Genomic DNA, 25,563 nt, shown 5'->3' on the forward strand with positions numbered 1-25,563 from the left:
GAAGACGTACAGGTATGTAGGTTAATTGGCTGGGTAAATGTAAAAATTGTCCCTAGTGGGTGTAGGATAGTGTTAATGTGCGGGGATCGCTGGGCGGCACGGACTTGGTGGGCCGAAAAGGCCTATTTCCGGCTGTATATATATGATATGATATGACATATGTATTCAGATTTCTTCATTATGTTGTCTGCAATAGCATGCAAAATTCGCAGGAAATCACCAGCTGCTTTACAGCCTGTAAATTAAGGGCCTGTCCCACTTAGGCGATTTTAAGGCGACTGCCAGTGACTAGGCTGTCGCCGACAGTTCGCTGGGGTGTCGCGGGCATGATCGTGAGGAGTCTTCAAAGAATCGTAGTGGAGCTCGGCGCGTCGCTGAGAAATCAACTGGAGTGAAATTTCTCGGCGACAGCTGGCTTGTCGCCAGGTATCGTTGCTTATTGCGGGCGCTGTCGCATGCTGTTCCCAGGTTTGATAGGTTCTCTTAGATGCATTTAGAAGCACGTAATATTAAATTAAGTATTTGAGTCATTTGAAGATGCCATAAAATACTTGTGTTTAACCAATTTATTTACCGTCAGGACATTTGACAGGTAGATTGGAGGCGACAGTTTGACGATCAGGTAAGCGTGGGAATTTTCACGATGTTTATGGCCATCAGCGATTACATTTAAAGTAGGCTCCCAACCCAGATATGCAACCCAGAAACCAGATATGCATCTCCCGTACATTTTCAAAGAATGCCCAAAAATCCATTTAACAACTTTTAAAATTAAGTTTCTTAATACTGCTATTAGTAAACTGGAAGTCAAACCAGTTTATGCCTTGTTGCTGTGAAGCTTGGTTTTCAAATAACCCAGGCAAGATGTTATATTTCAAAACTCTCAAGTACTTACCGACTTGTCAGTGATTTCAGCGAAAATTAGGACGCCGGAGAAGCATTGACAGCGTGGGAATTTTGCGATGTTTCCGAAGACGGTGTAATCTTGGCCTGACTCGGCATTGTCGTGGTCATTGTCGTCAGGTAAAAGAAGATTTTGGCGATCTGCTACGACTTTAACAGTCGCCTAAAAAATCGCCTAAATGGGACAAGCCCTTTAGTTTTGGAAGTGTGGTCAGTATTTTAAAGCATGAAATATAATTTGCCATTTTGCATACAAGAACCCAGCATCAGGAATGTGACGAGAAGATAACTTTCGTAACGTTGATTGTGGGGTAAATATTGGCCAACTCATTTGGCCAAAGCAGAGTTATTGCCTCACAGCGCCAGAGACCCAGGTTAGATCCTGACAATAGGTTCTTGTCTGTACAGAGTTTGTACGTTCTCCCCGTGACCTGCGCGGGTTTTCTCCGGTATCTATGGCTTACTCCCACACGCCAAAAACCATACAGGTTTGAACGTTAATTGGCTTGGAATAATTGTAAATTGTCCCTGGTGTGTGCAGGGTGGTGTTAGTGTGCGGGGATCGCTTAGACTCGGTGGGCCGAAGGGGACTGTTTCCGTGCTGTATCTCCAAACTAAACTAAACTAATCAGGGATTTTTCCACGTAATCTTACTCAAAATTGTGCTGTGGGACCTGTTACAATTCCCTGAGTGGATGGACAAGATATTTATTGCAATCCTTTCTGATCTTTGCGAGCCGGTTCCCCCTCAATACTGGACAAGGAGAGGTCACCTCCGATGACACAAGAAACTGCAGATACTGGAATCTTGAGTAGAACACTAAGTGTTGGACAAACGCAGTGAGTCAGGCAGCATCTGAGGAGGGAATAAGAAGTGCAAAAGAAAAATCCAACCCTTAGAGTAACCATTTTGAAAGTTCTGTTTTGTGTTAATTCCTCTCAGGTCAATAGACAATAGGTGCAGGAGTAGGCCATTTGGCCCTTCGAGCCAGCACCACGCCATCTATCGATTGAAAGGTAAATTCTCCCCTCTTCAGGTTGGCCTATCCAAGCCTTGAGTTGCAGAATAACGTTCATTTCAATGCCTTCTTTATAATATAACTAGACCAAGTGGACCCGTTGGGAACAACCTCTCCTGCATTGGTGCAGCGATCTCCCCTCCCCCTCCCCCACTCCCCCCACCTCCCCCCTTCCCCTCCCCCCCCACTCCATCTCCCACAACCCCCTTCTCCCTCCTCCCCCTCCCTCCACCCCCCCCCCCCCAGGAGATAGATTTAAACTTTAAAATGTGAATAAATTTAAAAAAATAACACCGATTTCAATGAAACTTCTTCCATTAGCACCAAAGGGACGACGGTGAGTAAGGTGGGCCTAAAATTGTCGCGCTATCGTGTACCGTTTTGGCTGTAGTTCAGGAACAAACAAACAAACAAATGAGAGTTTTCGTATATAGATGTGTGGGGTTTTTTTTTACAGAGAAGGCGGTGATTCCTGGAATGTGTTGCTGGGGTTGTTGGTGGAGGTTGATACGATAGTCGCATTCAGGAGACTTTAGGATAGGCATATGGAGAAGGGTAATCCAGCATGTTGTGTCTACCCTCGGTGTAAACCAGCATCTGCTGATCCTTCCTACACAAATGGAGATGGGTCATGTGCAGGTAGATGAGAGTTGGTCTTGGCATCATGTTCAGCAGAGACATTGTGGGCCGAAGGGCCAGTTCCTGTGCTGTACTGTTCCATGTGTTTACACTCTCCTTGGTTCTCCCAGCTTCTCACCATGTGGATGGTATCCTAGTCTTAGTTTAGTTTAGTTTAGTTTAGTGATATGGCACGGAGCCAGGCCCTTCGGCCCACCGGGTCCACGCCGACCAGCGAGCCCCGCACACTAACACTATCCTACACACACTAGGGACAATTTTTATATTTACCAAGCCAATTAACCTACATACCTGTACGTCTTTGGAGTGTGGGAGGGAACCGAAGATCTCAGAGAAAACCCACGCAGGTCATGGGGAGAACGTACAAACTCCGCACGGACAGCACCCGTAGTCGGGATCGAACCCGGGTCTCCGGCGCTGCATTTGCTGTCAGGCAGAAACTACCACTGCGCCACCGTGCCACTCTAATTCACCAGCCTTTGCAGATTAGCATTCTAATATATATCTATTTATCTATTTTCTCGGTAGCGCAGCGGTAGAGTTGCTGCTTTACAGCGAATGCAGTGCCGGAGACTCAGGTTCGATCCTGACTACGGGTGCTGCACTGTAAGGAGTTTGTACGTTCTCCCCGTGACCTGCGTGGGTTTTCTCCGAGATCTTCGGTTTCCTCCCACACTCCAAAGACGTACAGGTATGTAGGTTAATTGGCTGGGTAAATGTAAAAAAAAAAAAATTGTCCCTAGTGGGTGTAGGATAGTGTTAATGTACAGGGATCGTTGGGCGGCACGGACTTGGTGGGCCGAAAAGGCCTGTTTCCGGCTGTATATATATGATATGATATGATATGATCTCTTTGAAAGAATATTGTTCGGTAAACTGTGCAGTTTCAGCCTCTCTTTTGATTTCCATTTCTCCTGTACACTCGTAATTATTCATTAGCAATATCATTTAGAATCTATTACATCAATTGTCAATTAAAACAAGGTTTGTTCTTGAAGCATCCTACAGACTTCATATCTTGAGATTTCTAAGTATGAGGAGAACAAAGAAGAATCATTGGTAAACTGGTTGAACAGTTGGTAAACAAAGAATTACTCATTGGTAAACTGGTTGAAGGATTTAACATATCTGAGGAAGGATGTGCTGGCTCTGGAGAGGGTCCAGAGGAGGTTTACAAGAATGATCCCAGGAATGAGTGGGTTAGCATGTGATGAGCATTTGACAGCACTAGGCCTGTACTCGCTGGAGTTTAGAAGTTTGAGGGGGGACCTCATTGAAATTTATAGAATAATGAAGGGCATAGATAGAGTGGATGTAGAAATGATGTTTCCACTGGTGGAAGAGTCTAGGACCAGAGGTCATAGCCTCAGAATTAAAGGGCGCTTTTTTAGAAAGGAGGTGAGGAGGAACTTCTTTAATCAGAGGGTAGTTAATTTTGGAACTCATTGCCACAGGGGGCTGTGGAGGCCAAGTTAGTAGATATTTTTAAGGCAGAGATAGACAATTTTTTGATTAGAACGGGTGTCAGGGGTTATGGGAGAAGGCTGGAAAATGGGTTTAGGAGGCAGAGATCAGCCATGATTGAATGGAGGAGTAGACTCGATGGGCCGAATGGCCTAATTTTACTCCTATAACTTGTGAACATAAGAATCATTCCATCTCGATATTGTGTTGCAGAGCCAAGATGGCGCCCAGCCCAGGTGACTATTTGCGTGCCAGCCACAGAAGCAGATCTACAATCACCTATAACAATCGCCCCACACTCTTAAATCTCTATTCCTACAGCACCATTTCTTACTTTAACTAGGATCACTTATCATGTATCTACACACTGTAAATGACTCGATTGTAATCATGTAATGTCTTTCCACTGACTGGTTAGCACGCAACAAGAGCTTTTCACTGCACACATGACAATTGGCTTGGTCACGGTGGCTCAGCGGTAGAGTTGCTGCCTTACAGCGAATGCAGCGCCGGAGACCCGGGTTCGATTCCGACTAGGGGTGCTGTCTATATGGAGTTTGTACGTTCTCCCCCTGACCTGCGTGGAATTTCTCCGAGATCTTCAGTTTCCTCCCACACTCCAAAGACGTACAGGTCTGCTTTTTGTAGATAAAGTAGATTCTGATGCTGAATTTACACTGTGGTGATCCAGTGCCTTGTCTGTTTTCATCTCCTTTCCTCCATCACGTAGGTTAATTGGCTTAGTAAATGTAAAAATTGTCCCTAGTGTGTGCAGGGTAGTGTTAATGTGTGGGGATCGCTGGTCGGTGCGAACCTGGTGGGCCGAAAGTGCCTGTTTCCGCGCTGTATCTCTAAACTAAATAAACTGAACTGAACTGCACTGATTTTCCTTTGGACTGAATGAAAATAAATCCCAAAGCGTTGAAACAGCAATCAGTACAGTGGAGGCAGACAACTGAACGTGCCTTCGGCATTTATTGAGAGACTTCTGTTAATGCCAGCTTAATTTCACAACACTACAACAAACTAAAAAACTTTGTTGCACATTTGCCATATGTTCACCCCATCCGTTAGCAAGACCCTCAAGAAATAAGTTGTCATGGCAGAGAAACTTAATACTCAGTGATGCAGCTTGCAAGCTGGAGTTTCGAAGGTTAATGCATGATTCTGTTGAAGATATGAAGAGGGACTGATAGACTGGTAGCTGATTCCATTGGTTGAAAAGCCTGAGATACATAGCCTTAAAATTAAACCGAATTCTTTCAAGAATGAAATTTGAAATTATTTCTAACTTGAAAGTAACAGTTACCGAGTCTATTACTAAACTGTAATTTAAGTTCAGTAGATTTTTATGAAGTCTGAAGTCTGAAGAAGGGTCCTGACCCAAAACGTTACCAATCCATGTTCTCTGGGGATGCTGCCTGACCAGCTGAGTTACTCCAGCATTTTATGTCTTTCCTTGGTAAACCAGCATCTGCAGTTCCTTGTTTCTAGTTTGTTATTAATCTAGTTTATTAAACAGTCTTTCCAGGTGAGACAGAGGTTCACCTGCACCTCCTTCAACCTCATCTATTGCATCCGATGCTCCAGATTTCAACTTATTTACATCGGCGAAACCAAGCGCAGGCTTGGCGATCGCTTCGCTCAACACCTGCGCTCGGTCCGCATTCGCCAAACAGGTCTCCCGGTGGCCGAGCACTTCAACTCCCCCTCCCATTCCCAGTCTGACCTTTCTGTCATGGGCCTCCTCCAGTGCCATAGTGAGGCCCACCGGAAATTGGAGGAACAGCACCTCATATTTCGCCTGGGCAGCTTGCAGCCCAGCGGTATGAACATCGACTTCTCCAACTTTAGATAGTTCCTCTGTCCCTCCCTTCCCCTCCCCCTTCCCAGATCTCCCTCTATCTTCCTGTCTCCACCTATATCCTTCCTTTGTCCCGCCCCCCCTGACATCAGCCTGAAGAAGGGTCTCGACCCGAAACGTCACCCATTCCTTCTCTCCTGAGATGCTGCCCGACCTGCTGAGTTACTCCAGCATTTTGTGAATAAATACCTTCGATTTGTACCAGCATCTGCAGTTATTGTCTTATAGTTTATTAAGATGTGTGAAAGCAAGTACGTGCAGCTAGATCACAGATCTGTGGACACGAGAAACTTCTGATATTGATTTATAATAAAAGAAGCAAAGTGCTGGAGTAACCCAGCAGGTGAGGCAGCATCTCTGGCGAACATGGATAGGCACCGTTTCGGGTCGGGAGAAGGGATCCATGTAGACCAGAGATGCTGCCTGACCTGTTGAATTCAATGGTTCAATGGTTCAATGGTACTTTATTGACACGAAGACCAAAGTACAATGAAATGATTTTTTTGCATACAATTCAGTGTCAACCCTATACACACTATACATTAAGCACAATCATACTAGGTATAAGAACATAAGACAGTCGACCACTCCGGGTCAGTATGCTAGTCGCCATGTATTAGGCGCCATTTTGTACCCTGCAAAGATTTTTTTAAATGTTAGAGTCCTAACTTGGCAAATCTGTTAGGATTAATTTGAGTGGTGGGACAGGTTCATGTGATAACTGGGCTATTCCTATTCATAGATTTCCACATGATGAAATAATGTGACTTTTTAACTGGTCCAAATGAGGTGACCTTTCCAATTTCGCCGCAATCTTAATGATTCACCGCAATCTTAATGTTTTTACTGATATTTGCACGAAGCTTCATCTCTGTCAAAGGAACAATGACGATTAACGTTAAACAATACTTAACAGAATGATAACTGCATACTGTGGCATTGCGCTGTGTTAGGTAGCTCCCACTTGGCAAAATGGCCAAGGCCTGGATCCAAGCCAAATATGACGAGGAAAGCAGACAACATGGTAATTAGACTCATAGCTCATTGAACTCCGCGTCTCAAATCTGGTTCTGTTGTGGACGGCTGATTGTATCTTTGGCAGGAGATTGGAGTGTACAGATGGTAACATATCACACATTTAGAGCAGGCAGTTATGTCGTAAACAAGTCTCTTTGCTCTCTTGCCTCTTATAGCAGCAAGCAGAATGTTTGCCTGATGGGTTTTATTCCCTCAGCATCTGAGTATCATAATTCATCACCTATTGGCATTAAATTAACAGAATCACTATGAGAGGAAATAGGGTGACTAATGTGGGAGGTAGGAATGAAATGCATGCCAGAGAGAGTTGCTCTTCTAATAAGCTGGAATCAGAATGGTGCAGTCTGAGGGAGCAGGAAAGAACTGCAGATGCTGGATTAAATCGAAGGTCGACACAAAACGCTGGAGTAACTCAGCGGGTCAGGAAGCACCTCTGGAGAGAAGGAATGGGTGACGTTTTGGGTCGAGACCCTTCTTCAGACTGATGTCAGGGGAGGGGGCGGATTCCGCCCCCTCCCCTGACATCAATCTGAAGAAGGGTCTCGACCCGAAACGTCACCCATTCCTTCTCCCCAGAGATGTCGCCTGACCCGCTGAGTTACTCCAGCGTTTTGTGTCTACCTTTGGTCCAAGCCGGCATCTGCAATTCCTTCTTACACATTTTGTCTGCTGCAGATTTAAGTTGCATTTGACATATTGCTTTCCTTTGCCAAGCAGATTTCAGAATTATAATATAATAATCATTGATCATTACTCTTAATAAAAATTTCTCCCCTTTGAAGAATATTAAAAGGGTAAGTAATTTTGTTTTAAAGATGACTCTCAAATTAAACTTCCCTCGTATATTTAAAGCTGACCGTAAACTTGAACTCTTCCGGATTAAAAAATATATAGTTTCTGCTGTTTCTTGAACAGCCCTGGAACTATCCATATTCCTGCCTGTAAGCTGCCAGTGACAGATGGGAAAACTGAACCAGGCGCTGGTATCAACAGCTTTTAACAGCCGGGCATCCAAAGAGCAAGAACATGTCTTTATATAATATAAGAAAATAACTGCAGATGCTGGTACAAATCGAAGGTATTTATTCACAAGATGCTGGAGTAACTCAGCAGGTCAGGCAGCATCTCGGGAGAGAAGGAATGGGCGACGTTTCAGGTCGAGACCCTTCTTCAGACTGATGTCAGGGGGGCGGGACAAAGGAAGGATCTAGGTGGAGACAGGAAGATAGAGGGAGATCTGGGAAGGGGGAGGGGAAGAGCGGGACAGAGAAACTATCTAAAGTTGGAGAAGTCAATGTTCATACCGCTGGGCTGCAAGCTGCCCAGGCGAAATATGAGGTGCTGTTCCTCCAATTTCCGGTGGGCCTCACTATGGCACTGGAGGAGGCACATGACAGAAAGGTCAGACTGGAAATGGGAGGGGGAGTTGAAGTGCTCGGCCACCGGGAGATCAGATTGGCCAACGCGGACCGAGTGCAGTTGTTGAGCGAAGCGATCGCCGAACATGTCTTTATAACAGGTATAACAGAGCTTTATTTGTCGTTCGGTACCGAAGTACCGAACGAAACTACATAGCAGTCATAGAGAAAAAAAAAAACAAGACACATGACCCCAACACAAACGTCCATCACAGTGACTCCAAACACCCCCTCACTGTGATGGAGGCAACAAAACTTCCACTCTCTTCCCCACGCCCACGGACAGACAGCTCGTCCCCGACCGACCCGCACAGTCCCCGCACCGGGCGCTGAAACGTCTCGCGGCCGAACCGGGCGATGAAAGGCCCGCGACCAAGCCTTGCGCAGCTAAGTCCCGGGGTCGAGCCGCACCGGGCGATGTCAAGTCCGCAGCCGAGCCGCACCAGCGATGAAAAGCCCCGCAGCCGAGCTGCACCGGGCGATGTTAAGTCCCGCAGCCGAGCCGCACCAGCGGTGAAAAGTCTCGTAGCCGAGCTGCACCGGGCGATGTTAAGCCCCGCAGCCGAGCAGCACCGGGCGCTGTTAAGTCCAGCGGCCAAGCCGCACCGGGATGTAAAGTCCAGCGGCCAAGCCGCACCGGGATGTAAAGTCCAGCGGCCAAGCCGCACCGGGATGTAAAGTCCAGCGGCCGAGCCGCAGCGGGCGATGTTAGGCCCCGCAGCCGAGCCGCACCCCGCGCCGTGAGGAAGAGAAAAGTTTCCCCCACCCCCCCACACCCACCCACCCACACCACCACCCCCTCCCACACATACACAACCAAAAAATATATATAAAAACCATCCCAACACCGACACACAACAAAAAAAAAGGGAAAAAAAAAGACGGACAGACTGCTAGTCAGCTGCTGCCGTTAGGCGCCGCCACGTGAACTGCCTTCACAACTACTGGTGTTGTGTCAGTTTCATGCATTCTCCAATCCACCCTCGGTGACCAATGTGCCATTAAAACACTCAGGTCAAAAGAAACTAGCAGTCCTATCAGGGTGAATGATATGTGTGGTGTAAGGAGGATCATCCTGCTTTTATTCTGAGGTCCTCAGGTCCCGGCAGGCCGTGGAGGGGCCGAGGCCGGAGCCTCGCGGGTCGGAGTAAGCACGCCGCTGCCGGGGGAGGGAACAATGGAGGACCCGGGGTGGGGGGGCCACCGGGAGGGAGGGGGAGATCAAAGGGGGACCTGGAGCGGGCATACTTTGTAACTTTGTCAGCGCCCTTTACGTGGCGGCTCTTTGCATACCTTGGGTACACAAGCAAAGAATTTCACCGTGAATTGTCACATGTGACAATAACGTATTCATTCGTCCATTCGTTTGTTCATAGAAGTTCAATGTAAATGAAGACTGAATAGGACGTGCGTTGGCGTCCAGGCGAGCTGCGCGTGGCAGGAGGGGCCCGATGACCCGGCGTCAAGCCTGGCTCACCCGGCGCGGTACCGGGAGAGGGAAACCGCCGAGCCCAGACCCTGCTCACAACGAAGCTGTGTCGAAACCAGCCCCGAATCCGACCCTCTCATCTTAAAGCTCTGCCATCCAGTGTTCTCTTAATGTTAGCGTCATAGGTTGTACTAACATTCAATGACAGGGGGCTTTTATCACCTTACTAGACAAAGTGGAACTGTTGGGCCCAAACCTCTCCTGCATTGGTGCAGCACCATGTCCTCCCCCCCCCCCCCCCTCCCCTCTCTCCTCACCCCCCCCCCCTCTCCCTTCTCCCCCACTCCCCCCTCTCTCCTCACCCCCCCCTCTCCCTTCTCCCCCACTCCCCCCTCTCTCCTCCCCTCCCCCTCCCCGCCTTTTACACTTTAAAATGTGAATAACTTTAAAAATATAACACCGATTTCAATACTTGCATTACCACTGAAGTGACGATGGTGAGTAAGGGGGGCCTAAAATTGTCACGCTATCGTGTACCGTTTTGGCTGAAGTTCAGTCACAAACAAGATAACAAACAAGAGTTTTAGTATATAGATTTGATCCGCTGCTGTGACATCAGAGATATCCATCGTCACCCACTTACATTCCCCCTTATGAAGTTTCCTTTGTCTCTGCTCCTACACCCACCTCCACTACTTTGCTTTAGATTTACCCTGGTCCCCTAGCTGGGAGGGAGGTGGGGGGAATCGGCCACGGAGGCAGATGCTGTACGATGAACCGGGGAGGGGCAGGGGTCTTACCTTCCACGTCTTTAAGAGCGACTGTGGGAGGTACCCCTGGAGCACGAAGCTTCATGATGGCCAGGCAAGGAGAGCAACGATGGTTCACTGGACAATCAGCTGGAGGCAAGAGCTGCAACAGGCCTTTGCGGTCCAGCTGTGGTTGGGACTGTGAAGTGGTGCCAAAACCTGGCCACTCTTGTGTACAGACTCTGAAGAAACATCGCCCATTCCTTCTCCGCAGAGATGCCGCGGGGCCCACTGAGTTACTCCAGCATTTTGTGCCCATCTGTAGACTCGGTGGGCTGTATCTATGCATTCTGTACTTACTGGGGATTGTACTTATGTATGGCAATAATCTTACTGACCTGTATGGACAAAACAAATCTCACTGCACCTTGGCACATGTGATAATAAAGAACCGTTGAACCATTGAACATCAGTGGAATGCCAAAATCACTGAGCTGAAACAATAAGTGGAGAGGCTTTTCAATGAAAAATGGAGTGAAGCAGTGTGTGTTTCAGAACCCTGTGCTCTGTTGGAATCACATAGAAACACAGAAAAAAAGGTGCAGGAGGAGGCCATTTGGCCCTTCGAGACAACACCACCATTCATGGTGATCATATCATATATATACAGCCGGAAACAGGCCTTTTCGGCCCTCCAAGTCCGTGCCGCCCAGCGATCCCCGTACATTAACACTATCCTACACCCACTAGGGACAATTTTTACATTTACCCAGCCAATTAACCTACATGGCTGATCATCTACAATCAGTCACCCGTGCCTGCCTTCTCCCCATATCCCTTGAATCCACTAGCCCCTAGTACTCTGTCTAACTCTCTTTTAAATTCATCCAGTGAATTGGCCTCCACTGCCTTCTGTGGCAGAGAATTCCACAAATTCACAACTCTCTGGGTGAAAACGTTTCTTCTCACCTCTGTTTTAAATGTCCTCTCCATTATTCTTAGACTGTGGCCCCTGGTTCTGGACTCCCCCAACATTGTGAACATTTTTCCTGCATCTAGCTTGTCTAGTCCTTTTATAATTTTATATGTCTCTATAAGATCCCCTCTCGTCCTTCTAAACTCCAGTGAATACAAGCCTAGTCTTTCCAATCTTTCCTCATATGACAGTCCCTCCATCCCAGGGATTAACCTTGTGAACCTACGCTGCAGTGCCTCAATAGCAAGGATGTCCTTCCTCAAATTAGGAGACCAAAACTGCACACAATACGCCAGATGTGGTCTCACCAGTACAACTGCAGAAGGACTTCTTTGCTCCTGTACTCAAATCCTCTTGTTATGAAGATGATTGCTATGTTGAAGGTTTGCCAGATGGCGTGCCTCTTGGGGGACCATCAACCTTTGGAATTCCTAGATTGGAAAAGATTTTCCGAGCAAAATCTAATATCAAATTTAGAATTACGAAACCTGATATATTTCAGACTGCGTTACAAGAAGCTGCCAAACGACCTCTTACAGGAGTCGCAATCAACCAGGGTCGGCAACTGTCCCGTATTAGCCGGGACATACCGTTATTTTGGGCTAAATTGGTTTGTCCCGTACGGGACCGCCCTTGTCCCGCATTAGTAGGGTTGCCAACTTCCTCACTCCCACATAAGGGACAACGGGTGACGTCACCACCCCGCGCCCCACGTGACCTCACCCAGCCAGCGGCCACGTGCTCCCGCTCCACCAATGGCGGCCGCGTGGGGTCACGTGGGGCGCGTGGCGGTGACGTCACCCTTCGCCCCTTATTTGGGGGTGAGGAAGTTGGCAACCCTACAAACAACCGACGAGAAAATCCCTGGTGAAAAAGATGATGACTACTACTATTAAGGTGGCACGGCAAAGTGGGATAGAAGTCCACCAAACGCTCCGATCTACCGCCTGTCGTCGCACATGGCAGCAGGCCCACCCCTTCCTCTCCCCCCCCAACCCCCCCTCCCCTCCCCTCCCCCCCCCCCCACCCCCGCCAGGGCCCCCCATCGTTCTCTGTCGGGAATTTGCGGGATGTTCTGCTTTTTCCACTGATGTCCAGCGTCCGCGGTAGTTTCGTGCTTGCAAATGTTCCCTCTGCTATAGACAGGTCAGTATTCTGTTTTCCATTCGAAGCCTGCCAGGTTTCTGAGTCAGACGACGGTCAGGCTATGGTGCACTCTGGGTAAGTACTCAGGGAGCACTCCTCTGTCAGAAGTTCCAGCGGGCTGCACAATCTCCTACGGCACAATTTGAAAAACAGAGAAAGGGTGTTATTTCTCATGTGAAGACAAATGCTTATCCTTTAGACATTTGCACTTTAGAGACACAGCACAGAAACAGGCCCTCCCGCCCACCGAGCCCACTCCGACCAGCGATCGCCCCGTACACCTGGCCTATCCTACACACTAGATGATGATGATTTATTCACAAAATGCTGGAGTAACTCAGCAGGTCAGGCAGCATCTCGGGAGAGAAGGAATGGGTGACGTTTCGGCTCGAGACCCTTCTTCAGACCGGAAACGTCACCCATTCCTTCTCTCCCGAGATGCTGCCTGACCTGCTGAGTTACTCCAGCATTTTGTGAATAAATACCTTCGATTTGTACCAGCATCTGCAGTTATTTTCTTATACTAGATGATGATGATACTTTGTTCTCACATGTACCTTGGTAGAGTGAAATTCTTTGCTTTTGCCCACAAAGGCGCTGACAAAGTGCTCACCCCTCTGAGCCTCTCCTCTCACCCCCCCCTCCCCACTGGCTGCCCCCCCCCCCCCCCCTTAGTTCCCGGCGGCCCTCCCCCCAAGTCGGGTCCCCCTTAGTCCCCTAAGGACAATTTACAATTTTCAGAAGCCAATTAACCTACAAATCTGCACGTCTTTTGAGCGTGGGAGGAAACCGGAGCACCTGGAGAAAACCCACGTGGTCACAGAGGGAGAACGTACAAACTCGGTACAGACAGCACCCTTTGTCAGTCTCTGGTGGTGTAAGGTAGCAGCTTGACTGCCACAGCGCCACTGTGCCGCCCTAACTAACCCGTAGCTAACATTACCAAAGCTATCAGTTCCTGACTCCAACCTACTTGCCTCAGTTAAGGTACAGAGCCATAGAACAGGCTTGAAGGATGAAATGTCCAACAACTTGTTAAAGTACTTGCAGGGAACGATACCACTGGGAGATTGCACCAACGTAGAAATGGATGTGAGTTGAGCTTGCCTCTTTAATGTTTCACATGTGAGGCATGAAACAGCCTCCAAGCTGAGAAATGCCAGTCAGACAGTGCTTCTATTTCTATCGACTGTAAAGGTTTATATTATGACTTTCCCATTGAGAAATGTGCCCAATACACCGATAATCCTAAAGAAACACATCATCCATTTGTCATCTTGAGCACTAGCTTGCCATAACAAATTGCCGGCTGCTGTCTGAACCTGCCTGACACAATTTCTGCTGGAATGGAAGCCAGATCTGTTTTTTAACAAGCAATGCTCCTCAGCACTAGTTTGTCTGTCACAGAATCATACAGCATAGAAACATGCCCGTCAGCTCAACGTGCCCATGCTGACCAAGATACCCCATCTAAGCCGCACGGTGGCGCAGCGGTAGAGTTGCTGCCTTGCAGCGAATGTAGCGCCGGAGACTCAGGTTCGATCCTGACTACGGGCGCCGTCTGTACGGAGTTTGTACGTTCTCCCCGTGACTTACGTGGGTTTTCTCTGAGATCTTCGGTTTCCTCCCACACTCCAAAGACGTACAGGTACGTAGGTTAATTGGCTTGGTAAATATGTTAAAAATTGTCCCTGGTGGGTGTCGGATAGTGTTAGTGTGCGGGTATCGCTGGTCGGCGCGGACCCGGTGGGCCGAAAGGGCCTGTTTCCACATTGTATCTCTAAACTAAACTAAACTAAACAACTTGCCTATTTATGACCCATCTCCCTCTAAACCTTTGCTATCCACAGTGGCGCAGCAGTACAGTTTCTGCCTTACAGCTCCAGAGATTCAGATCTCGGGTTCGATCCCGACTACGGGTGCTGTCTGTATGGAGCCTCTACGTTCTCCCCGTGATGGTTTTTGGTTTTTCTATGAGATTTTTGGTTTCCTCCCACACTCCAAAGACGTACTGTACAGGTTTGTATGCTAACTCACTTGTCCCTCGTGTGTGTAGGTTAGTGTTAATGTGCGGGGATCACTGGTCGGCATGGACTCAGTGGGCCGAAGGGCCTGTTTCCGTACTACTTCTTTAAAACCATATACCTGTTCAAATATCTTTTAAGTGTTGTTATTGTAACCTCCCTCAGCCACTTACTCGAGCAGCTCGTTCCATGTACCCACCACCCTCGTGTGAAAAAGTTATCCCTCAGGTTCTGATTAAATCTTTCCCCATTCCCCTTACACCTGTGCCCTCTGGTTCTTGATTCTCCTACCCTGGGAAACATACACTCTGCATTCTACCCGTGAAGATTAAAACACATCCCCAACATGGTAAACCAAAAAGGACAAAAGGCTACCAGGCAAGAAACTAAATATATTTGAAAATTAGGCCAAGTTTCTCTGAGCTTGAGGAGATGAAGTGTATTGTGGAGGCTGAGATAGGGATGCATCACTTTAATGATTAGGCTGTGGTACATAAAATCAGTGATGTGTGTCTTAGCACCATTTCCCAACCTGGGGTGTATAACTACCTTCAGGGTAGAAGTGAGGATATCCAGAGATCACAGGAGGATTGTGAGTTTAGTTTAGTTTAGTTTGGTTTCGAGATATAGTGCAGAAACAGGCCCTTTGATCCATCGAGTCCCCAAGCCCATTAACCTACAAACCTGCACATCTTTGGAGTGTGGGAGGAAACCGAAGATCTCGGAGAAAACCCACGCGGTCACGGGGAGAACGTACAAACTCCGTGCAGACGGCACTCGTATTCGGGATCGAACCTGAGTCTCTGGCACTGTCAGGTAGCAACTCTACTGCTGTGCCGCAGTTAGATAGAAACTTCACAAAAAGATGAAAATAAATATAGTCACAAGATATTATGCTCAAGACAGACACAAAGTGCTGGAGTAACTCAGCGGGCCAGGAAGCATCTCTGGAGGAAAAAGACAGGTGATGTTTCCAGGTCCGGAGTCTGAAGAAGGGTCCCGACCTGAAAAATCACCTGTCCTTTTTCTCCAGAGATGTTACCTGACCCCACTGAGTTACTCCAGCACTTTGCAAATATATATATATTTGGCATGCTAGCTAGTTACATGCACACCTGACCATAAGGACAGCAAGGTCCAGCCAGACCATTTCACATGTCTGTCCAGTGAAATTTCTAGGTATGTTTTGCATCTGCTTGAAGTTGATGAAGTTGGAGTATGAACAAGGTTCCACAAAATATACCTAGAAATTTCACTGGTCAGGTGTCCTTATGGTCAGGTGTGCATACCCCCTACAAACAGCATAGCAGTAAAACTCCGTTTATCTTTGTGTTATAGACAATAGACAATAGGTGCAGGAGGAGGCCATTCGGCCCTTCGAGCCAGCACCGCCATTCAATGTGATCATGGCTGATCATTCTCAATAAGTACCCCGTTCCTGCCATCTCCCCATACCCCCTGACTCCGCTATCCTTAAGAACTCTATCTAGCTCTCTCTTGAATGCATTCAGCGATTTGGCCTCCACTGCCTTCTGAGGCAGAGAATTCCACAGATTCACAACTCTCTGACTGAAAAAGTTTTTCCTCATCTCAGTTCTAAATGGCCTACCCCTTATTCTTAAACTGTGGCCCCTTGTTCTGGACTCCCCCAACATTGGGAACATGTTTCCTGCCTCTAACGTGTCCAACCCCTTAATAATCTTATACGTTTCGATAAGAGTAGTGTCTGTCTTTGTGTGAGCTTTGGCCTTTAATAAACGTAGTGAAATGCCTGTGTATGTGTTTGCCTCATTGATCGAAATAAATGAATGAAAAGTGTTCTCATAGCGCAGTGCGTGTGTCAGCGTTTGATTTTAACGGTCAAAATGAATGCGACTAGAATCTTTGAATGAGATGTCATGATAAAGTACTTAGATATTCAATAAATTCCGACACCTATTTTAAAAAAAGTCACCAAAATCAACTTTATTCAAAAACAATATATTCCTATGAAAGATGGATAACTGCATGACAAAATCTTTTTTATTTAAACAGACACTTCACACGAATGCAAAATATACCTAGAAATGTCACTGGACGGACCTTGCTGTCGGTTTGTTCACGTGTGAGTTGTGACACCTCCACATAAGTGCAGATTGTCGTCAGTTGTCTTGGTTGCCATGGTCCCTGTCGTAGTGGACGTCCTAGGTAGCGAAGACTGAGTCGCCGGTTTTCGTCAGCTTGCCGTCGCCTATGTGGTAGGTTGTCTCAGCTTGTCGCAGGCATTATCGTGGTCATTGTCGTGGTCATTGTCGTGGTCATTGTCGTGGTCATTGTCGTGGTCATTGTCGCGGTCATTGTCGCGGTCATTGTCGTGGGCATTGTCGCGGACATTGTCGTGGACATTTTCGCAGGGTTAATTTTTTTGGCGATCTGCTATGACTTTGACAGTCGCCCGCAGTCGCCTAAAGAATCGCCTAAGTGGGACAGGCCCTTAAGTCGATCACATGGGGCGGCACGGTAGCGCAGCGGTAGAGTTGCTGCTTTACAGCGAATGCAGCGCCGGAAACTCAGGTTCGATCCTGACTATGGGTGCTGCACTGTAAGGAGTTTGTACGTTCTCCCCGTGACCTGCGTGGGTTTTCTCCGAGATCTTCGGTTTCCTCCCACACTCCAAAGACGTACAGGTATGTAGGTTAATTGGCTGGGTAAATGTAAAAATTGTCCCTAGTGGGTGTAGGATAGTGTTAATGTGCGGGGATCGCTGGGCGGCACGGACTTGGAGGGCCGAAAAGGCCTGTTTCCGGCTGTATATATATGATATGATATGATATGATAGTCAGGTAAAACGTTCACTTTAGAGAAACGGCACGGAAACAGGCCCTTCGGCCCACCGAGTCCCCTCCGACCAGCGATCCCCGCACATTAACACTATCCTGCACACACTAGGGACAATTTATAATTTTACCACAGCCAGTTCACCCAGAAATCTTCACATGTTTGGAGTGCGGGAGGAAACCGGAGTTCCTGGAGAAAATCCATGCTGGTCATGGGGAGAACGTACAAAAAGCCATACAGATAGCACCTGAGATCGAACCAGGTTCTCTGGCCATGTAAGTTAACAACTCTACCACTGCAACACTGTGTTGCCCAAATGTTTAGTTGGTATCTGAGAAAAATATATATCAGAAGGTTGGTTGTGAGGGGTTCTTTTTAAAGGTAGGCAGCTGGATTCATCGAAAAGGTACAATTGACTATTTGGCTAGTGTGAAACACGAGGCAATTTGGTTGTCACTGATCTGGGCCGATGGTTAGGTTAGAAGATCAGTGACAGAGTGAGGCAAGGGTCACAATAATGATCCCCATCAGGTGTAGATTAGAGCACTGAAAGGTCAAGTTTTAACACTAGTTAAACACAGACTGCTCAATGGCTCGGACTGTATGTTTCTTAAATGTTTTGTTCAATTGAACAAATACTTTGGTTCTGTCTTCACTAAGGAAGACATAAACCGTCTGCCGGAAATAGCGGGGGACCGGGGGTCTAATGAGGGAAATCCAGGTTAGTCGGGAAGTGGTGTTAGGTAAATTAAATGGATTAAAGGCAGATAAATCCCCAGGGCCAGATAGGCTGCATCCCAGAGTGCTTAAGGAAGTAGCCTCAGAAATAGTGGATGCATTAGTGATAATTTTTCAAAACTCTTTAGATTCTGGAGTAGTTCCTGAGGACTGGAGGGTAGCTAATGTAACCCCAATTTTTAAAAAGGGAGGGAGAGAGAAAACGGGGAATTATAGACCAGTTAGCCTAACATCGGTAGTGGGGAAAATGCTAGAGTCAGTTATTAAAGATGTGATAGCATCACATTTGGAAAGTGGTGAAATCATCGGACAAAGTCAGCATGGATTTACCAAAGGCAAATCATGTCTGACGAATCTTATAGATTTTTTCGAGGATGTAACTAGTAGAGTGGATAAGAGAGAACCAGTCGATGTGTTATATCTGGACTTTCAGAAGGCCTTCGACAAGGTCCCACATAGGAGATTGGTGTACAAACTTAAAGCACACGGTATTGAGGGTTCAGTGTTGAGGTGGATAGAAAATTGGTTGGCAGACAGGAAGCAAAGAGTAGGAATAAACGGGTCCTTTTCGGAATGGCAGGCAGTGACTAGTGGGGTACCGCAAGGCTCAGTGCTGGGACCCCAGTTATTTACAGTGTATATTAATGATTTGGACGAGGGAATTGAATGCAACATCTCTAAGTTTGCGGATGACACAAAGCTGGGTGGCAGTGTTAGCTGCGAGGAGGATGCTAGGAGGCTGCAGAGTGACTTGGATAGATTAGGCGAGTGGGCAAATGCATGGCAGATGCAATATAATGTGGATAAATGTGAGGTTATCCACTTTGGCGGCAAGAACAGGAAAGCAGAGTATTACCTGAATGGTGACCGATTGGGAGAAGGGGAGATGCAACGTGACCTGGGTGTCATGGTGCACCAGTCATTGAAAGCAAGCATGCAGGTGCAGCAGGCAGTGAAGAAAGCGAATGGTATGTTGGCATTCATAGCAAGAGGATTTGAGTTTAGGAGCAGGGAGGTTCTGCTGCAGTTGTACAGTGCCTTGGTGAGACCGCACCTGGAGTATTGTGTGCAGTTTTGGCCTCCTAACCTGAGGAAAGACGTTCTTGCCTTAGAGGGAGTACAGAGAAGGTTCACCAGATTGATCCCTGGGATGGCGGGACTTTCATATGAGGAAAGATTGGATAGACTGGGCTTGTACTCGCTGGAATTTAGAAGACTGAGGGGGGATCTTATAGAAACATATAAAATTCTCAAGAGGTTGGAGAGGCTAGATGCGGGAAGATTGTTCCCGATGTTGGGGGAGTCCAGAACCAGGGGTCACAGCTTATGGATAAGGGGGAAGTCTTTTAGGACCGAGATGAGAAAACATTTCTTCACACAGAGAGTGGTGAGTATGTGGAATTCTCTGCCACAGAAGGTAGTTGAGGCCAGTTCATTGGCTATATTTAAGAGGGAGTTAGATGTGGCCCTTTTTGCTAAAGGGATCAGTGGGTATGGAGAGAGAGCAGGTACAGCCTACTGAGCTGGATGATCAGCCATGATCATATTGATGGCGGTGCAGGCTCGAAGGGCCGAATGGCCTACTCCTGCACCTATTTTCTATGTTTCTATGTTTTTATGTATCTGTGGAGGGAAATGGACAGATGATATTTTGTGTTGAGACCATTCTTCAGTGATGGAGTAGAGGGGAGTTAGCTGGTAGTGAGAGGTGAGGGGAAGGGGTGGGGCAAGGCTCTTAGGGCCGTCTATAAACCAACTTGCTGAAGAAACTCACCACTGTTCTGCGAGATCTTTCATTTAGTGTCCGGACCTATATGAGCTGAGGCCCAAGTAAAGCCAGATTCAAGATACAGGCAAAACACAAAATCCCCTCCTCCAAGCAGATTGGAAGTGATTGGTAGAAGCACTGACAAGGAGAATAAAGAATACAAATTTGATCTTGAGGATGCGAGGGGTCTGAGATTCATTGCGTTAAAGGGTGATTAAGGCGGAAAACCAAACCACATTTAAAATTTCCTTTGCTGTGCTCTTGAAGAGACAGGACCTGTGGGGTTGTAGGGCTAACGCTGACAGGTGAGATAAGAATGAAGAACTCTTTTCCAGCCAGTATTGGCAGACTCATTTAAATGATTGTGTTTTACGTTATTAATTTGGACAACGGAAGATGCTGGAATTTCGAGCACAAAATAAAGTGCTGGAAGAAGTCAATGGGTCAGGCAGCATCTGTGGAGGGAATAGACAGGTAACCGTTTGGGTCCGGGCCCTTTATCAGACTTATTGAGTGAAGAAGGGTCCCGATATGAGATACCTTCTGTCCATTCACTCCTCAGCTGCTGCCTGAGTAAATCCCTGCGTTTCATTGACATTGCATCACTCAGCTTGTAAACTCATGGCTCTGCAATCCAGACTGACCATCAATGCTTAAAAATGACATTTGTCTTTGTAATTGGCATAAACCTATGTTAATCTTTCTTTGCACATTCCCAGTTTCCTTGCATATTCCCAGTTTCCCTCTTCATTCCCAGTTTCCTTGCACATTCCCAGTTTCCCTCTTCATTTCCACTTTCCCTCTTCATTCCCAGTTTCCCTCTTCATTCCCAGTTTCCCTCTTCATTCCCACTTTCCCTCTTCATTCCCAGTTTCCTTGCACATTCCCAGTTTCCCTCTTCATTCCCACTTTCCCTCTTCATTCCCAGTTTCCCTCTTCATTCCCAGTTTCCTTGCACATTCCCAGTTTCCCTCTTCATTCCCAGTTTCCTTGCACATTCCCAGTTTCCCTCTTCATTCCCAGTTTCCCTCTTCATTCCCACTTTCCCTCTTCATTCCCAGTTTCCTTGCACATTCCCAGTTTCCCTCTTCATTCCCAGTTTCCTTGCACATTCCCAGTTTCCCTCTTCATTCCCACTTTCCCTCTTCATTCCCAGTTTCCCTCTTCATTCCCAGTTTCCTTGCACATTTCCAGTTTCCCTCTTCATTCCCAGTTTCCTTACACATTCCCAGTTTCCTTGCACATTCCCAGTTTCCCTCTTCATTCCCAGCATCACCCTTGACCTGAAGGGTGCAAGCTCTGAGCCTGAAGGAAACCACGATTGAGCATTGGCTTTATAGACGACTGCCAGCCAACTGGGAGCTCTCTCTGATTCCTGTCCTGCCATCTGATGTGATTAATTCTCTTTGCACGTACATGTTTTTTTTCTCTGTCTTTAACATCCGACAACAGCCGGTGGTGTCAGGACTGTGCACAAAGACTGAAAACCATGAGGCAGCCATCAATCGTCATCAGGCAGCTTCAAGCTGCTTGTCTGATTCACCCTGAGGGACTCATCTGCATTATCAAACACCCACGACTGAAAACAAAACTAACCCTCTCCCTCTTTGGTCTTTGATCATTTTTATTCAGCAACCGTGATGCTACCTAAATGAATGAGATACTATTACTAAGTGCAAAGGCAACCAGCTTGTTATGACAAAAAACTGCCAGCATTTAAACATTAGGTAAACACAAAGGGCTGACTAACTCAGCGGGTCAGACAGCTTCTCTTCCAGAGATGCTGCCTGTCCCGCTGAGTTACTCCAGCCTTTCGTCTCTATCTTCGGTTTAAACCAGCACCACTGTATGTTTATTTATTTTTTCCTAATCAGATGTACAGCACTTTGGTCAACGTGGGTTGTTTTTAAATGTGCTATACAAATAAAATGGACTTGACTTGACTTGACCTGCAGTTCCTTCCTCAGCATTTAAACATTTATGCTTTTGATTTTATTTGAGGAAGTGGGTTGGGTTGGGGTTGGGGTTGGGGTTGGGGTTGGGGCTGGGGTTAGGGTTGGGGTTGGGGTTCTGGTTGGGGTTGGGGCTGGGGTTAGGGTTGGGGTTGGGGTTGTGGTTGTGGTTGTGGTTGGGGCTGGGGTTGGGGTTAGGGTTGGGGTTGGGGTTGGGGTTGGGGCTGGGGTTGGGGTTGGGGTTGGGGCTGGGGTTGGGGTTGGGGTTGGGGTTGGGGCTGGGGTTGGGGCTGGGGTTGGGGTTGGGGTTGGGGCTGGGGTTGGGGTTGGGGCTGGGGTTGAGGTTGGGGCTGGGGTTGGGGTTAGGGTTGGGGTTGGGGTTGGGGTTAGGGTTGGGGTTGGGGTTAGGGTTGGGGTTGGGGTTGGGGTTGGGGTTGGGGTTGGGGCTGGGGTTGGGGTTGGGGCTGGGGTTGGGGTTATGGTTGGGGTTGGGGTTGGGGTTAGGGTTGGGGTTGGGGTTGGGGTTAGGGTTGGGGTTGGGGCTGGGGTTGGGGTTGGGGTTAGGGTTGGGGTTGGGGTTAGGGTTGGGGTTGGGGTTGGGGTTAGGGTTGGGGATGGGGCTGGGGTTGGGGTTGGGGTTGGGGTTAGGGTTGGGGTTAGGGTTGGGGCTGGGGTTGGGGTTGAGGTTGGGGCTGGGGTTGGGGTTAGGGTTGGGGTTGGGGTTGGGGTTAGGGTTGGGGTTGGGGTTGGGGTTAGGGTTGGGGTTGGGGTTGGGGTTGGGGTTAGGTTTGGGGTTGGGGTTGGGGTTGTGGTTGGGGTTGGGGCTGGGGTTGGGGTTGGGGTTGGGGTTAGGGTTGGGGGTGGGGGTGGGGGTGGGGGTGGGGTTGGGGCTGGGGTTGGGGTTGGGGTTGGGGTTGGGGTTGGGGCTGGGGTTGGGGTTGGGGTTGGGGGTGTGGGTGGGGGTGGGGTTGGGGGTGGGGCTGGGGCTGGGGTTGGGGTTGGGGTTGGGGTTGGGGTTGGGGTTGGGGCTGGGGTTGGGGTTGGGGGTGGGGGTGGGGGTGGGGGTGGGGTTAGGGTTGGGGGTGGGGGTGGGGGTGGTATGGGGCTGGGGTTGGGGTTGGGGTTGGGGTTGGGGTTGGGGTTAGGGTTGGGGGTGGGGGTGGGGGTGGGGGTGGGGGTGGGGGTGGGGTTGGTATGGGGTGGGGGTGGGGGTGGGGTTGGTATGGGGTGGGGGTGGTATGGGGTGGGGGTGGGGGTGGGGGTGGGGGTGGGGGTGGGGGTGGGGTTGGTATGGGGTGGGGGTGGTATGGGGTGGGGGTGGGGGTGGGGGTGGGGGTGGGGGTGGGGGTGGGGGTGGGGGTGGGGGTGGGGGTGGGGTTGGGGGTGGGGGTGGGGGTGGGGGTGGGGTTGGTATGGGGTGGGGGTGAGGTGGGGCTGGGGACTACTTTGTAACTGAGTCGGTGCCCTATACATGGTGACTCTTTGCATACCTTGTGTGTACGGTGTGCAAAACAAAGAGTCACATTGTGACATGTCACATGTGACAATAAAGTATCAATTCATCAATTAATTAATAAATCAGTCTATAAATTCACCGATGACACTGGCTGTCGTTGATCTAGTCATGGATAGTGGTGATTCCTTGACAGGAGAGAGATAGAAGACTTGGTTGAGTGGTGCCACAACAACAGCCTCTTGTTTACCGTCAACAAAACTTAGGAGTTAATCGTTGTCTTCAGAAAGGGGAAGTCCGGAGACCACTGCCATTTTTCTCTGCTGGGTCGGTGGTGAATAGAATGAGTAGCTTCAGACTCCTGGGCATGGGCATGCAGGACAACCTCTCACGGGCCCAGCACATGAATGTAATAACACAGAGGGTGTGCCTCAGCCTCTACTTTCTTAGAAGAATAAAGAGATGAGGAGGAATTTCTTTAGAGAGAAGATGTGGAGGAATTTCTTTAGTCAGAGGGTGGTGAATCTGTGAATCTGTCATTGCCACAAACGGCTGTGGAGACCAAGTCATTGGGTATTTTTAAGGTGCAGATTGATAGATTTTTGATTAACAAGGGTGTCAGGGGTATTGGGGAGAAGGCAGGAAAATGGGGTTGAGAGGGAAAGGTAGATTTGTACCCTCATGATTGAATGGCAGAGAAGACTTGATGGGCTGAATGGCCTAATCCTGCTCCTAGAACTTATGAACTTACGAGATTTTGCATGTCACTCAATATTTGAACAAACGCCTGCATATCCATTGCAGAAAGTAGAACAAAGAACTGGAGCTGGTTTATACTGAAGATAGACCCAAAGTGCTGGAGTAGTTGATGATGATAGGTAGTTGATGTTTCGGGTTGAAGAACTAGAGGTGAGAAAAAGCCAGGACAAATCTGAGCTGGCAGCCACAGGGTTCCCTGGCAGGTCATCTGTTGGCTTGGGACTGCTGCATCATGCCTGGGAGAGCCGACCCATTACAGAGGAGGGCAGGATGCCGCAGACAGTAGTGGGCACAGCCAAGCACATCACGGCCACATCCCAGCCCACCATCTGAAGCATCTATGTGTGGTGCTGGCTCACGAAGGTGGCATCTATCAGCAAGGATCTCCACTACAGGTGCTCCTCAACTTACGATGGGGTTATGTTCTGAGAAAGCCATCGCAAACCGAAAATATCGTAAGTTGAAATGCATTTAAATACACGTGATCGTGTGGCCGGAGGTGAGCTGTGGCTCACTGCCATTTGCAACAACGCAAAGTCGAAATATCGCAAGTCGAAGCATCGTGAGGCGGGGAGCGTCTGGGCCCGGCCTTCCGCTCACAACTGTGATCAGACGCGAGCTACAGAAGGCCTGAGATCACACACCACCAAGTTCAGGAGCTGCTCCTTTTCACCAACCATCAGATACTTGAGCCATCATGCACAATTCCAATCATACATCGGCAAAGACACACTACAAAGCACCTCTCGCACCACCGTGAGGTTGTACCCTAGTTGTGTATTTTTGCACTCATGTCTTGTTTATTCCTTTTCACATTTTTGTAAAGTTTATGTAAAGTGTAAGATGGCACCCAGGCCAGGCACGTTTCTGCCTGCTGTTCCCAGAGGTGGATCAGCAAACGCTCATTCCAATTGCTCCACTTTTTAAGCCTCTCCTCTAACAGTAGCATTTCTTGCTCTATGGTTTCTTTCCCCTGTGTCTGTACACTGTGGACGGCTTGATTGCAATCATGTGTAGTCCTCCCGCTAACTGCTAAGCATGCAACAAAAAAACTTTTCACTGCACCTCAGTATACATGACAATAAACTAAACTATAACTAAACTACACTAGTAACATAGAAACATATAAACATAGAAGCAGAAAATAGGTGCAGGAGTAGGCCATTCGGCCCTTCGAGCCAGCACCGCCATTCATTGTGATCATGGCTGATCATCCACCATCAGTAACCTGTGCCTGCCTTCTCCCCATATCCCTTGATTCCACTAGCCCCTAGAGCTCTATCTAACTCTCTCTTAAATTCATCCAGTGATTTGGCTTCCACTGCCCTCTGTGGCAGAGAATTTCACAAATTCACAACTCTCTGGGTGAAAAACTTGCTTCTCACCTCTGTTTTAAATAGACTCCCC

General features: G+C 48.2%; 1 protein-coding gene across 1 annotated transcript in view; it reads right to left on the reverse strand.

Annotated features, from left to right (window-relative positions):
* Positions 1-12,607: 12,607 nt before the first annotated feature.
* The window catches only part of LOC144606858 (glutamate receptor ionotropic, kainate 3-like), a 552,253-nt gene continuing 539,297 nt past the window's right edge, over positions 12,608-25,563 (reverse strand). The window contains exon 16 of the mRNA XM_078423285.1: positions 12,608-12,775. Coding sequence (XP_078279411.1) covers positions 12,689-12,775 — 87 coding nt within the window. The 3' untranslated portion in view covers positions 12,608-12,688. The remainder of the gene's footprint in view (positions 12,776-25,563) is intronic.

The sequence above is a fragment of the Rhinoraja longicauda genome, chromosome 27 (assembly GCF_053455715.1).
Source record: "Rhinoraja longicauda isolate Sanriku21f chromosome 27, sRhiLon1.1, whole genome shotgun sequence".
NCBI lineage: Eukaryota > Metazoa > Chordata > Chondrichthyes > Rajiformes > Arhynchobatidae > Rhinoraja > Rhinoraja longicauda.